General features: G+C 37.0%; 1 protein-coding gene across 9 annotated transcripts in view; it reads right to left on the minus strand.

Moving 5' to 3' along the window:
- The window catches only part of IDE (insulin degrading enzyme), a 66,286-nt gene that overhangs the window by 46,142 nt on the left and 5,952 nt on the right, over positions 1 to 14,192 (minus strand). For 7 of the 9 annotated variants that reach the window (XM_034430440.3, XM_034430439.3, XM_060682928.2 and 4 more), the window contains 4 exons: positions 13,927 to 14,094; positions 3,049 to 3,233; positions 2,595 to 2,802; positions 793 to 962 (listed from right to left, as the gene is read on the minus strand). In XM_034430440.3, the coding sequence (XP_034286331.1) occupies positions 793 to 962; positions 2,595 to 2,802; positions 3,049 to 3,208 (538 nt within the window). In that variant the 5' untranslated portion in view covers positions 3,209 to 3,233; positions 13,927 to 14,094. The remainder of the gene's footprint in view (positions 1 to 792; positions 963 to 2,594; positions 2,803 to 3,048; positions 3,234 to 13,926; positions 14,095 to 14,192) is intronic. The other 2 variants (XM_034430443.3, XM_034430438.3) reach the window with 1 other exon arrangement.

Genomic DNA, 14,192 nt, shown 5'->3' on the forward strand with positions numbered 1-14,192 from the left:
TATCTTCATAAATGACTTAGATGAAGGAATAGAAGGGGAACTCATCAAATTTGCAGATGACGCTAAGCTGGCAGGAATAGCAAACATCCCAGAAAAGCTCACAAGACCATGCCTGGAATACTGCATCCAGTTTTGGTCACCACATTACAAAAAAGATGCTGAGACTTTGGAAAAAAGGCAGAGAAGAGCAACTAAGATGATTAAAGGCCTAGAGACTGAAACATATTAAGAATGGCTGCAGGAATTGGGTCTGGCAAGTCTAGAGAAAAGAAGGACTAGGAGTGATATGATATCAGTATTCCAGTATTTTAGGAGCTGCCACAAAGAAGAGACTGTCAACTTATTTTCCAGCACCAGAAGGCAAAACAAGAAAAAATGGATGGATACTAATCAAGGAGAAGCAACCTGGAATTAAGGAGGAACTTCCTAACAGCGAGGACAATTAACCAGTGGAACAGTTTGCCTTCAGAAGTTGTGGATGCTTCATCCCTGGAGGCTTTTAAGAAGAGACTGGACAGCCACTTGTCTGAAATGGTATGGGGTCTCCCGTTTGAGCAGGCGGTTGGACTAGAAGACCTCCAAAGTTCCTTTCAGCTCTATTCTGACAAGTCAGTTCTATTGCTGAATCAAGGAAATTTAATTACCATAATTCTAAAGGCTGCATCATCAATAAGATTCTACAACATATGCCATATATTTTTATTTGCATGATAGCTGAATGTTTAGAAATATGAGGAATCATATCCTCATAGTGAAATAGACCAAATAATGTAAAATTGCATTCTTAATTACCTGTCCCAAATTTGCTAAATGGGTGGTTAGGATTTCCAGTAGCCTTTTCTAGCTGAAATAGTCTCCATGAATCATTCATTAAATTCTTCTCGTGCTCAGAATCAACAGCATTTACTTCTCTATCTTTGCAGCTTTCGTCAAAAAGAGGGCCCAAGAAAAATTGGGCAAACCTATACAAAGGAAGTCCCATATTTTCCAAATTAATGTACTGAAATACAACAACATTTTTAAAGTTTAAAAGAACATATATAAGTATGGAAGTATACAACATGGCTTTAGATTTTCGTTCATGATGGATAACTTTAGTTCATCCTTGATTTTTACCTCTGCTTATGTCTCTATTAATTTACTCAATTGGACCACTGCAGCTGTAAATCACAGTAAGCTCCATTGTAATTCACTTTGTGGAACACAAATTATTATCTATTTAAGAATTTAAGTTACGTTAGAATGGGATGGGATGGGCCTTTGCAACCCACATGGAGCATCCCAGCATACATTTAATGAAAAAAGGACCTGGGTGGCATACAAAAAATGGCCTGCGTGAAAGATATCCCCAGCTGGGCCACCATGAAAAGACTGTTCTTTTGTGCACCAGCCAGGTGTGTACCAGCCAGGTGTGTTGCCCAAAAGAACAACTCAGCCCAAGTGCAAAAGGGGACCTGGTTGGCACACAAAAGGAAGTCTTGACAGGTGCAGCACACACCCATCCACCTGTAGCTCTCATCTGACAATTTTTGGGACATTTCCATAGCACCTTCTCCACGTGAACCCAGTGGAGACAGGAATGTGGTCAAAAATGTGGATGGGCCCAAATTTTGCTCTCATATAATTTTAATGTTATTTCAGGATTACTTCAGAAAAGCAGAAATAATCCAAACTCCATAGAGGCTGTCCCTTTATTAGATTAACTGAATTTGTACAAATTGTGAAGTTTTAAAAAAATTTCACTCTGCAACTTGGTAAAGAAAGCAAAAAGGATGAAGCAAATTATGAAGTAATTCATTCTGTATTAGTTTACCTTGTAAAATATAATGGTATTTCATACATACAAAGTTGAATTTAGCAACTGCAGATTAGTTTCATATCAATATTTTCCCAAAACTTATTATGAAGAAGAAACATCAAACATTTCTAAGTTTTCAGATTTGAAAACCTAAATCCCTGTTGTCAGAATCAAAGTAGCTTCTATCCTATTTGTAGACGCATAAAACCTGACCAGTTGAAAAACCAGAAAGCAATATTGAAATATATATAATAGCAAACCTGGGATTATTTGGGGTTGATTTTTTTATCTAACAAAAGTCAATAAAAATTAAACTAGACAGGGTTGCCTAGTGATAGAACACAATCTTGAGTAAAGATATCTTCCACAGTCCATATGACAGCTTCTTGTAGTAACACTAAATTTAATATTGCAGGATCCAATTTGAGTCGGTCACTGGGACCAAAATATTATTCTTCCAAACTTTAGGGCTTGTACTGGAGCCCATCCTCCCATCCTTATGAGAATGAGCTTCAGCACATGCCTGAAAGCTTGGAATAATAAACGTTTGGTTCTGGTGATCAAGTCAGATTGGATCCTGCAACATTATCTTGGGATACATATATTTTCCTTCATTTGCAAAATTCAATATTTTCCAAGTTGCATGAAAAGAAATTATAACTATATTCACTTAAAATTTCAACTGGCCTAATAAAGGTTATGCTAGAAGTAGAGTACATTAAGTACAACTTTTATTCCAAGTAAAAATCACACAGTGGTTAACAATATACTTGCTGAATAATTATGATATGCTTACCTATCAAGAGCACCTTCTAAGTGTTCATGTGAGACATCAAAATAGTAGTTGGTGTGTTCTCCACTGGTAAAAGCATTTGAACTCCCTCCATGTTCACTGAGAAATTGGCTGTACTCATTTTCTTTTGGGAATTTTTTAGTTCCCAAAAATAACATATGTTCACAAAAATGGCTTAATCCAGGAATATTAATGGGATCAGATAACGACCCTTGTGGAGAGAAAAAATATATAACAAGCCATTATAAATGTTTAAGTTTTATTGAAGAAATACTACCAAACTTTTACAATTAGACTGATTTTTTTAAAACAGGAGAGTTGTAATTAAATCAATGTGGTATAAGAAACTATTTATTTCAAAAAAGATCAACATATGAAATCAATTAAGTAGATTTATTTACTCTGTAGCTAAGTCATGCAAGATATATGAGCTACTACACAATATTTGATTAAATACCTATGTGCACATCAAGTGTAGCTGAAGATTTGTCAGTAGTGGGATCACTGATAAGCATTGCTTTGATGCCATTTGCCAGTTCTAATCCACGATATTCTCGTTTATCTTCAGGTGATTTGATAATTTCATTTGTTATTCTTTTGATAGCAAGATCATTCATTTTGTAGTATGTTTCTTGTGGAAGCCTAAAGAAAACAGGAAGGATATCAGGAAAAGTTGAATTCAAATAATTTAAGATAATATTACGAACGTAAGAGTGACATCAGGCTAATTCAGCAGTCTGTTCTTACGAGAGTTAACCAATTACACAAGAAAATCCACTAATCTCCCAAGAGATGGCCTTCAGAGGCATTCATGCTATCACCACAGGCTAATAGCATTGATCCCCATTATTTCCATTTATGAGGTCCAGTCCTTTTTGAAGTCAGCCAAGCTAGTAGCCAGCACCGCAAACTCTGATAAATACATTACTACAACTTCCAAATACAGTTCCAGATAGAATAGAATAGAATTCTTTATTGGCCAAGTGTGATTGGACACACAAGGAATTTGTCTTTGGTGCATATGCTCTCAGTGTACATAAAAAGACAAGATACACTCGTCAAGAATCACAGGCCACAACACCCAGCGACAGTCATATGGTACAATAAGCAATCAAATCATACTAGGAAACAATCAATATCAATATAAATCGCAAGGATACAAGCAACAAAGTTACAGTCATGCAGTCACAAGTGGGAGGAGATGGGCGACAAGAGCAATGAGAAGACCAATAGCAATAGTAATGCAGTCTAATGTGAATAGTTTGACAATGTGTTGAGGAAATTATTTGTTTAGCAGAGTGATGGCGTTCGGGAAAAAACTGTTCTTGTATCTAGTTGTCTTGGTGTGCAGTGCTCTATACCGTCGTTTTGAGGCTAGGAGTTGAAACAATTTATGTCCAGGATGTGAGGGGTCTGTAAATATTTTCACAGCCCTCTTTTTGACTCGTGCAGTATACACGTCCTCAATAGAAGGCAGGTTGGTAGTAATTGTTTTTTCTGCAGTTCTAATTATCCTCTGAACTCTGTGACTGTCTTGTTGGGTTGCAGAATCAAACCAGAGAGTTATAGAGGTGCAGATGAAAGACAATAGTTCCTCTACAGAACTGTATCAACAGCTCCTTGGACAATTTGAGCTTCCTGAGTTGGCGCAGAAAGAACATTCTCTGTTGTGCCTTTTCTGATGACATTTTTGATGTTAGGTGTCCATTTTAGGTCTTGAGATATGATAGAACTTAGAAATTTGAAGGTCTCTACTGATGATACTGTGTTGTCTAGTATTGTAAGAGGTAGAAGTATGGAAGGGTTTCTCCTAAAGTCTACCACCATTTCTACGGCTTTGAGTGTATTCAGTTTCAGATTGTTCCGGTCGCACTACAAGGCTAGTTGTTCAACCTCCTGTCTGTATGCGGATTCATCATTGTCTCGAATGAGACCAATCAGTGTTGTATCATCTGCAAACTTTAGTAGTTTAACAGATGGATCGTTTGAGATGCAGCCATTGGTATATAAAGAGAAGTGGAGAAAGCACACATCCTTGGGGGGGGGGGCATGTGCTAACTGTACAGGTATCTGATGTGATTTTGCTTAACTTTACCTGCTGCTTCCTGTCTGTTAGGAAGCTTGTGATCCACTTAAAAGTGTGTTCAGGTACCGCTAGCTGTTTTAGTTTAGTTAGAAGAATGTCCAGTATGATGGTATTGAATGCTGAACTAAAGTCTACAAAGAGCACCCTTGTGTAGGTCTTTGGAGATTCAAGATGTTGTAGGATGTAGTGCAGAGCCATATTAACAGCATCATCTGTCGAGCTATTTGCTTGGTATGCAAATTGCAGGAGATCTAACAGCGGATCTGTGATGGTTTTCAAGTGGGACAGCACTAGCCTTTCAAAGGTTTTCATAACTACAAATGTTAGAGCAACTGGTCTGTAGTCATTCAGTTCCTTGATGGAGGGCTTCTTTGGCACTGGGATGATAGTGGAGCATTTGAAGCAAGAAGGATGGCAAGATGGCACATTTCTAGTGATTTATTGAAGATTCAGGTGAAGATGGGGGCCAACTGGTCAGCACAGACTTTTAAGCAAGGAGGAGTTATCTTGTCTGGACCTGGTGCTTTTCCTGGCTTTTGTCTGTGAAATAGATCTTGCACTTCCTTTTCTGTGATCACCAGGGGTTGTGCACCCAATGGGATGGGGTCAGTTGTAGGCGGTTTGACTGTTGTTGGTGTGTCTGAAATGGGGTCAGTTGCAGGAGGCTTGGCTGTTGTTGCTGTGTCTGAGATGGGGGTTGTGAAGATAGGTGGCTGTAGTTTCCTTTCAAACCTGCAGTAAAACACGTTCAGGTCATCTCTCAGTTGTTGATTTCCTTCAGTCTGGGAAGGAAGTTTGCCGTAACCGGTGATATTTTTAAGAGTTTTCCACATGTTTGCTGGTTCATTTGTTGAGAACTGATTTCTTAGCTTTTCGGAGTAGCTTCTTTTTGCTGCTCTGATCTCCTTTATTAATACATTTCTGGCCTGATTGTACAGCATTCTATCACCTTTCCTGTAAGCTTCCTCTTTGGTATGACATAGCTGCTTAAATTGAGCTGTGAACCAAGGTTTATTGTTACTATATATTCGCAAGTTCCTGGTCGGTTCACATAGGTCTTCACAGAAGCTGACATATGATGTTACAGTATCTGTAAGTTCATCTAAGTCTGCAGAGGTATTTTCGAAAACATTCCAATCAGTGCAGTCAAGGCAGGCCTGTAGCTTTAATTTTGCCTACTCAGTCCAGGTCTTCACTGATTTAATTGTTGCTTTCGTGATTTTAAGTCTTTGTACTTTGTAAAGAATCAAAAATGCTTTTATCCATGGACTTAAAAAGATCATAACGGATTCAGTTTATTAAGGTAACTCATTTTCGAGACTACAGATAATCTTCGATTTACAACATATCATTCATTTAGTGACCATTTGAAATTACAACAGCACTGAAAAAAGTGACTTATGACTGTTTTTCACACGACTGTGGCAGCATCCCCACTGTCATGTGATCAAAATTTGGATGCTTAGCAATTGGCTCATATTAATGATAGTTGCAGTGTCCTGGGGTCATGTTATCACCTTTTGTGACCTGACAAGCAAAGTCAATTGGGAAGCCAGATTCATCTTAGATCTATGTTATTAGCTTAACATCTCCAGTGATTCACTTACCAACTGTGGCAAGAAAGGTCGTAAAATGGAGCAAAATTCACTTAACAATTGTCTAATTATTTTACTGTAATTTATCCTTAATTGTATCCCTGCTATTGATTAATAATAATAGATACTGTTTTCCAGACCTAAATTCTGAGTTAAATTCATATTTTGATAACCTGAATACAATTTGATAGATGATAGATAGATAGATAGATAGATAGATAGATAGATAGAAAGATAGAAAGATAGAAAGATAGAAAGATAGAAAGACAGAATTAGGATTATTGTGGGTGTGGGTGTCTCTATGTATAAAAAATATATAATGCAGGAACAATGATAAAAATGAGAAGAATACAGTAATGTGAGGCTCTTCTTCCTTGTTCATTACTGCATGATTTTGTTTTATTTTGGATTAACTTTTAAACTACAACTCTGAAGAAAACAGCATATCTTCTTCATCCTATCACTTAACAATATTAGCATACCATAACTGATTTTCCTAAACTAATGTAATGCCTAAATTACTTGTACTTCCATTTGCAAAGTGCTGAATTATTTGTTCCCAACAGCTATCTACTTCAAGATAGCAGCACGCCATCCTGAAATTTTAAGACAAATGCAAAATGCATCAGCTTTCTAGAGCAGAAAAGCAATATATTATAACTGTTCTAACACAGTTATACACAGTTTTTCCACACAGAAAAAAACCCTGCTCATATTCCATGACACTATAATCAGAGATATAAAGAAAGAATCAAAACTTGCATTTTAAGAACTGTACTGTTCCATTACAGTAATTAAGAAGAATCAAGAATTAAAAATAATTAAGAAGTTAAGCAAAAAGAAAGCTGGGATAAATTGGAAACAAAATGGTAAATTTCATCAGCAGTAATAGAGCAAAATATTTCATGGCTAAAACTAGATGGATAGCAAATTAAATTCCATATTCCTACACTCTACTTTCACTAGTCAGAAAATGATTAATAATTGAGTACACAACAAAGAAATCTATATTCTACTGTTTAGGCTCTTCATTAGATCACATGGACTCCACACTGTACTATAGGTGACCCAAGTATATAAAACAGACCTTGGCTGTTAACGCTAGAGTTCTATGCTTAAAAAAATCACATACACATTTTTTCCCACCTAAACTCATTTTGGCTACATAGTGAATCAAACAATAAAGCAAAATTCTTTCTCCTAATTTGTCTAGTAAATAATTTACAATGACATTTTATGCCAGCCAGTATGGTAAGAGATATGAGAAAGAATCAAACTGAGAAGGGAGTCAGATTGCTATAAAGTTAAAGAGCTGCAATAATAATAAAGGTTGCCATAATACCAGTAGGATACACAGAGCCATTATATCCTATCAGCATGTCATTTACTTCACACATTGAAAGCACAGCAAGCTCTCAATTCTCAATGATTTTTCTTTCAAAAGCACAATTTTTCCCTGGCTGCCTTTGTGGAGGTTCTTCATAGCTTTCAGATACTGCCCAATGCGTAGACCTTAAAAGTTGCCATGGTATCAATTTTACATGTGCTATGTCATCATTATTCAATACAGTATGTCATAACAATCCATTTCCGGAAACATCAACTATATAGAATTAAAATCTAAAACTATGGATCTTCAATCTATTTTTCAACCATGTAATCTGACATTTTCCTGGTTACTAACATAGGTTCCTTAGGGAAACTAGGTATGTCAGCATCTTCCAAAAGAAAACAAGAATCTTGTGAGACATCTCTACAGAAAGTTTATATAATAAACATATTAATTATTAATCCTCTAAAATTTCTATAAATACTGAAAGCCACTACAAGAGCCAGAAATCACGGTTTATTAGTTTTATAAAATTGACTACAGTAGATAGACTCAATACCAACTCCCAATCACTTTCCTGATAGTTATGAAAATCAAGAAATTTTTGGTTTCTTTTTTTGGAAGAAAAAAAAAGTCAAGTCTAACAGCCTGAAGCGAAGAAAACATGCTTAAAACTAGTATGTTTAAGACCCAAAATTAGATTTTTAAAAAATGATAGCAACTGGGCTTGAACTCTATTGTTATCAGATGTTAAAAATACATGGTGTTTCTAGCAACTCTTCTTCTTTTGCTGTTATGAATTAGTATCTCATTCTCATACTAATCAGAGTACACTGCATTACACAGCACTGTTTGTCATGTGCCATAGACCAGAAACTGTGCTATAGAGAATTTTAGCTGTTATCATGGTTTATACTTCAAAGGAGTTTCGTTGTAGATCATAACATAGATTACAAAAAAAATTCAACAAAAGTTTGAGTTGATTCCTAGATTAAAACCAATAATACAACACATATCTAACAACCCGTAATACACAGTTAGTTGGGTGGTGGTGTGGCTGCCATTAGGCTGTACTCAATAGAGCCTTTTCTGTTCTGGTGCCCAACTTCTGAAATCTGGAGGTCAGATTGGCCTGATTCTGCTGGCTTTCCACAGAGCCTCAAAAGTTTCGTTCTATTTTAGAACCTGGGAGCCTGAGTATTGGATAGATCAAATTTCCTGGTTGTGCTGGCTGCATGTCTTTGGTGATTTTCTCTTAGCTGCTGTTTTGTTTTATTTTGAATATGGTTTCATTGTTTTTAATATTATTAATTATCCAGAATCATTTGATAGGCAGCTATGAGGATTCATGATAAACTAGATGTCTCTTAAGGAACAGGTATGTCATTGCAGCAGAGATTGGCAGCCAGATGGTAAATTTTTGGCCAATGAAGTCTCTCTGGGAAAAAGAGAGATCATTAAAATAATCCACTACTTCAAAGAACTGCTCCTTGTGAGCAGAGTGCAGGAACTTAGGCTTTTTGGGACGGCTCATGGATGAGCAGCTGGGAATTGAAATTTCAATCCAGTTTACAGTCATAACGCAGTCTGGACATAAGGTTCACCTACCCACATTTCTTAATTACTTTCAGAAATTGCTTAACTACTTTCCAATTATTAGGAACCTTTAAATTGAGTGACTTAACTTGATGAAGTCTACTTCATATCATATTTGGGGAAGAGAAGTTACACAGACCTCTATAAGACTGGCCTTATTGTGGAAGCTTCTATATTAGATCCAGGGATATCTTACAAATTTAGCTGGTACGGCAAGTAAGATAGCATGATGATGAAAGAAACTCAGAAGTGTGGAGAACCACTAATTTATAATAGTGAATAACACTAACATTCACAGAAGAGTTCATTCAGGCAAGTGAAATTCAGGATGGCAGCAAAGTGGGTCTGCTCAATGTCATACACTGGTGCTTAGCATTCTTATATGAACGCCATTGATCTTAAATTTCAAATACTGAACTAAAGAATTATCACATCAGCCTGAGGCACATGTAAATGCGGTTGACAAAATTGAATTCTCCACTATCAGAAACTCATGAAAACTTTGGGATTCCAAAATATCATCCAAGAAATATATTAAATGTCCTGGCCAATGCTTGGAATGAGGAGCTAAAGAAGATGAGTGACATAATGACATTTATTATATATGCATTCCTCTAATCTCCTAAATCTCCTAATCTCTACAGCCAAGAAATTAAAAGACGCTTGCTCCTGGGGAGGAAAGCTATGGCAGTTAGACAGGATACTAAAAAGCAGAGACATCACCCTGCCAACAAACGTACGTACAGTCAAGGCTATGGTGTTCCCAGTTGCAATGTATGGCTGTGAAAGTTGGACCATAAGAAAGGCTGAGCGTCAAAGAATTGAGGCCTTTGAACTCTGGTGCTGGAGAAGACTCCTGCGAGTCCCTTGGACTGCAAGGCAATCAAACCAGTCAGTCCTAGAGTTCAATCCTGACTGCTCTTTAGAAGGCCAGATCCTAAAGATGAAACTCAAGTACTTTGGCCACCTAATGAGAAGGAAGGAATCACTGGAGAAGAACCTAATGCTGGGAATGATTGAGGGCAAACGAAGAACGGGACGGCAGAGAACGAGGTGGCTGGATGGAGTCACTGAAGCAGTAGGCGTGAGTTTAAATGGTCTCCGGGGGATGGTAGAAGGCAGGAAGGCCTGGAGGAAAGTTGTCCATGGGGTCGCAATGGGTCGGACACGATTTCGCAACTAACAACAAATAATCTCCTAAAACTAAGCTCCTTGGACATTGAAGAATCCTTGGAATATGAATATTGTTAAAAGTAACTTGAATAGACATAGCAAAAGTTATCCTGAATTCAGAACCCCTTGTTACTCAATGAGATGCTAGCAATGAATTTTATATTACAGTTAAATAATAGCAGCTGAATTTTTTGGGTAGCATATAAGAGCCACTGTAGGATGATGTAGCAAATGACAATTCTGCATAATCCTTTACTGACTAAAAAGTTTAGTTTCAGTCTAATCCGGTTTGCGTCTATAGCTAACATATTTATTCAAAAGGTGATTATTCAGAGTTTAAAATGACCCCTCTAAAAGGAAAGGAAGGCAGTAAACAATTGTTAACACAGACGAAAATCCTGTATAGTGTCCATTTTTTTTCCCATCCTTTACCCCAAAAGTGTATACTTGTAAATAAATGAAGCCATACCCCTCCCCCCCCAATGGCAATCAGGACAAAAATATTTTATTGCTTGATTTAATAACAACTAATTAAAATTAAATGCCTATAAAATAAGGTGCTCAATTTACAAAATTGATTCCCAAGGCATTTTCCCATTTTTTCATACACAATTTCACATACAGAAATGCAAGTACACATTTACAAATTCCTCTTTGTCCAGTAATAGCATTCAGGAAAAAACAAGGCAGAGAAGCTGGTGAAACTGTGACAATAATTTCTTAATTAGGAATGAAAAGACAAAACAGGCGGACAAAACTGGAAGGAGATAAATCAAGAGAAAGAGAAAACTGGTAATGGAAGGAAAAAGAACATCTATTTAGATTTTATAATAAGCAGGCAACCAATATCTCCCAAGCAACAACTAATAATCTTGAAAGATGCTATAGAGTGGCTATGTTACAGCCAGTTGTATGTCTTTTTAGTTCCTTTTGTTTATAGCAACTTCTTTTATTCCTCTATCAGCAAACATAGGGACAAATATTTTCCTATTAAGAAATAAATAAATAGTAGTGGGGTGTGATGGCTATCCTACATTTTGAAATGAATCCACACATACCATGGCTGGCTACTCCAGTAATATTGCTATGCAAGACTCCTCTTTAGGTAAATAACTATAGTACACTAATGTTGAATATGATTAAATGAAACAATTTTCCTCCATTTTTCAAAGCCACCAGACTAGTGCTCCTTCAATCACTTGAAAAGTGTATTTAAAACAAATACAGAAAAGTATTTGTTTTAAAAAATGAAATCCTGGGCTTTGCCCAAGGTAAGACAATCCATAGCAATTTACAATAGCTAATGATAAGACAATAGCTATAGACAATCCATCGAATATTGTTTTAGAAGAATGAATGCTGATATTCTCAAGTCTGGCAAGAGAATCTGCTGATGGGATACATATGGGATCTTTCAACCTGTATGTAAACCTCATTTTTTAATTAAAACAAGTCTTCAATTAACATAACATAGGAGAGTTATATACATTGTAAGCAGAAATTAAATTGCTGATGTATGAGAAATTCCTGAAGTTGACAAAAGAAATACAATGCCTTTTGAAGCCAATAAAAATCATTAGCTTGACTTAAATGGAAACTAAAGTTTGGGAGCATTTCATTAGTCACAATTTTATCAAATTAGAGTCCTTCTAAATACCAGTTCTTCTACTACAAATTACCAGCTCATCTTGGAAATGATTCTTCTGAAGGTGAATACTGAATTCATTATATATTTCCCAAAATGACAATGAAATTTCTGCCATGTCAGTCAATAAAAATTATTTTTTTTCTCATTACTTAAGAGTAGCTGGTCTCACGAGCATATCTATCTGCTAAAAGTTCCAATTTAATGTCAACTTTCTGATATTACTTATAGCAATTTACCACATGCTCCTTAAAGAAGTTATCTTTGGACCCAATGATTTTTGATAACTATCATGCAGTCTCCAACTTTCTCTTTCTGGATAAGATTGCTGAGAAGGTGATCAACTGGATAATCCTGGAGGAAATAGATTTGGTTAGGTTTTAGGTTGAGACTTAGTATTGGGAAAGTTTTGATCACACTTCAAAATAATCTGAGCCAGAGAAAGGATGGGGGTGGTGCATTTATGCTCTTTGATATTTTAACAGTTTTTCATACCATTGACCATGGTATCCTTCTGAGACAGTTCTGTGGGTTGGGAATCAGGGACCATGTTTTACAGTGGTTCTCTTCCTTTCTCGAGGTCTGGTTCTACTTATATTGGTTTGGGGGGGAGGGATCATTTCCCAAGCCTCCTTTGTATATTTTTAACATCTGTATGAAATTTTTAGGTGATATCACCTGCATGTTGGAGCTTTGGTGTCATCAATATGCCCAGGATTTTGAGGACGACGACTGAAGCCCTCTTAGATTATCTGGATTCTTTTTTGTTCTTTGGTTTTATCATTTTCGCCATCTTTACCTTTCATTTTTGTTTTTTGTTTTGTTTTTAATGTTTTAAACAATTTCTAAATCACCCAAAGTCACTAAGAGACAGGCAGCATATTAATATTACCCGTGTTTTCCCCAAAATAAGACCCAGTCTTATTTTCTTTCGGGTCCCCAAATAAGCACTAGGTCTTATTTTTAGAGAAACAAGATTTCAAGGTAATCAGCCCAGCTGGGGACCCTGCGCTCCCGGCGCACACGAGGGGACCAATGGTATCCAGCAGCAGCTGGAGCCCGCCGGTCCCTTGGTCGGCACACTCTGGGCTATACAGAGCAGAAGGCACGAAGCGAAAGGTAGGCGATCCTGAAGTGCAGAGTGGAAGGCATGCGATCCTGATGCGCCGTGTGGGCTGCAGGCAAGCTGAGAGATGCGAAGACGAGCCTCCCATGGCTGCCCGCTGCTCCAGCCCATTGCTGCTCAACTTTCCCACAGCCCATGCGGCGCGTCAGGATCGGCTACCTCCCCCACACACCTCAACTCATCTGTGCTGCGAGGGCTGCGGCTGCTGTTAGACACCGTCAGCCCCCGCACGCTTGCCACTTCCTATGCTGGCTACAATCACTCCCCTTCACTAAGGCTTATTTTGGGGTAGGACTTAGATTAGGCCCAGGCATGTAAATTGAGCTAGGGCTTATTTTGGGGTAGGTCCTATTTTTGGGAAAACATGGTACTAGTAATAATCATTAAATGGTGAAAACATCATTAAAGCAATTAATACTTGGGCAATCCATGTTATTCAATATGCAGCAGGAATAACTGATTGGACCCACATGGAACTTGATAACTTGGATTGGAAGATAAGAAAACGAATGACAACTCATTATGCTTTGCACCTAAAAAGTTATGTTGATAGACTGTATTTGCTAAAGGCTAAAGAGAGCAGAGGACTTAATTGTTTTTAATGAAAATTGCATTTTTTCTGCAAAATCATAACTATCTCTCTGATTCCATGAGTTCATAACAAGAAACAGATCTACCTGCATACCAGTGGTATTGAAAGAAACTTGCTTTTATCCATTAAAACCTACTCTAATTTGAGGGAAATAGTCTTTCAAGCAGATATAAAAGTTACACTATAGAATACCTTTATATTTCCTGGCAGTTTCACTATATAGTACTGTTAGGCAACAATGAATCAGTTGGCACTGTAACACAGGAAGTTTTTATGGGGAGACACACTGTTGAGCTGGTAACTTCAATTGCTTCCCATTTAACATTTTAAGACATATGGCCCTCTGCAACCACTTCACACCTAAGGAAGAATCAAATGAGAAGTAGTGAACAAGTGAGTATATATCACCAAGTTATTCCTAAGTAATGTATAGAAATATTCTTGTCACAAACATTTAT

The sequence above is a fragment of the Pantherophis guttatus genome, chromosome 6 (assembly GCF_059756535.1).
Source record: "Pantherophis guttatus breed Tessera chromosome 6, ASM5975653v1, whole genome shotgun sequence".
NCBI lineage: Eukaryota > Metazoa > Chordata > Lepidosauria > Squamata > Colubridae > Pantherophis > Pantherophis guttatus.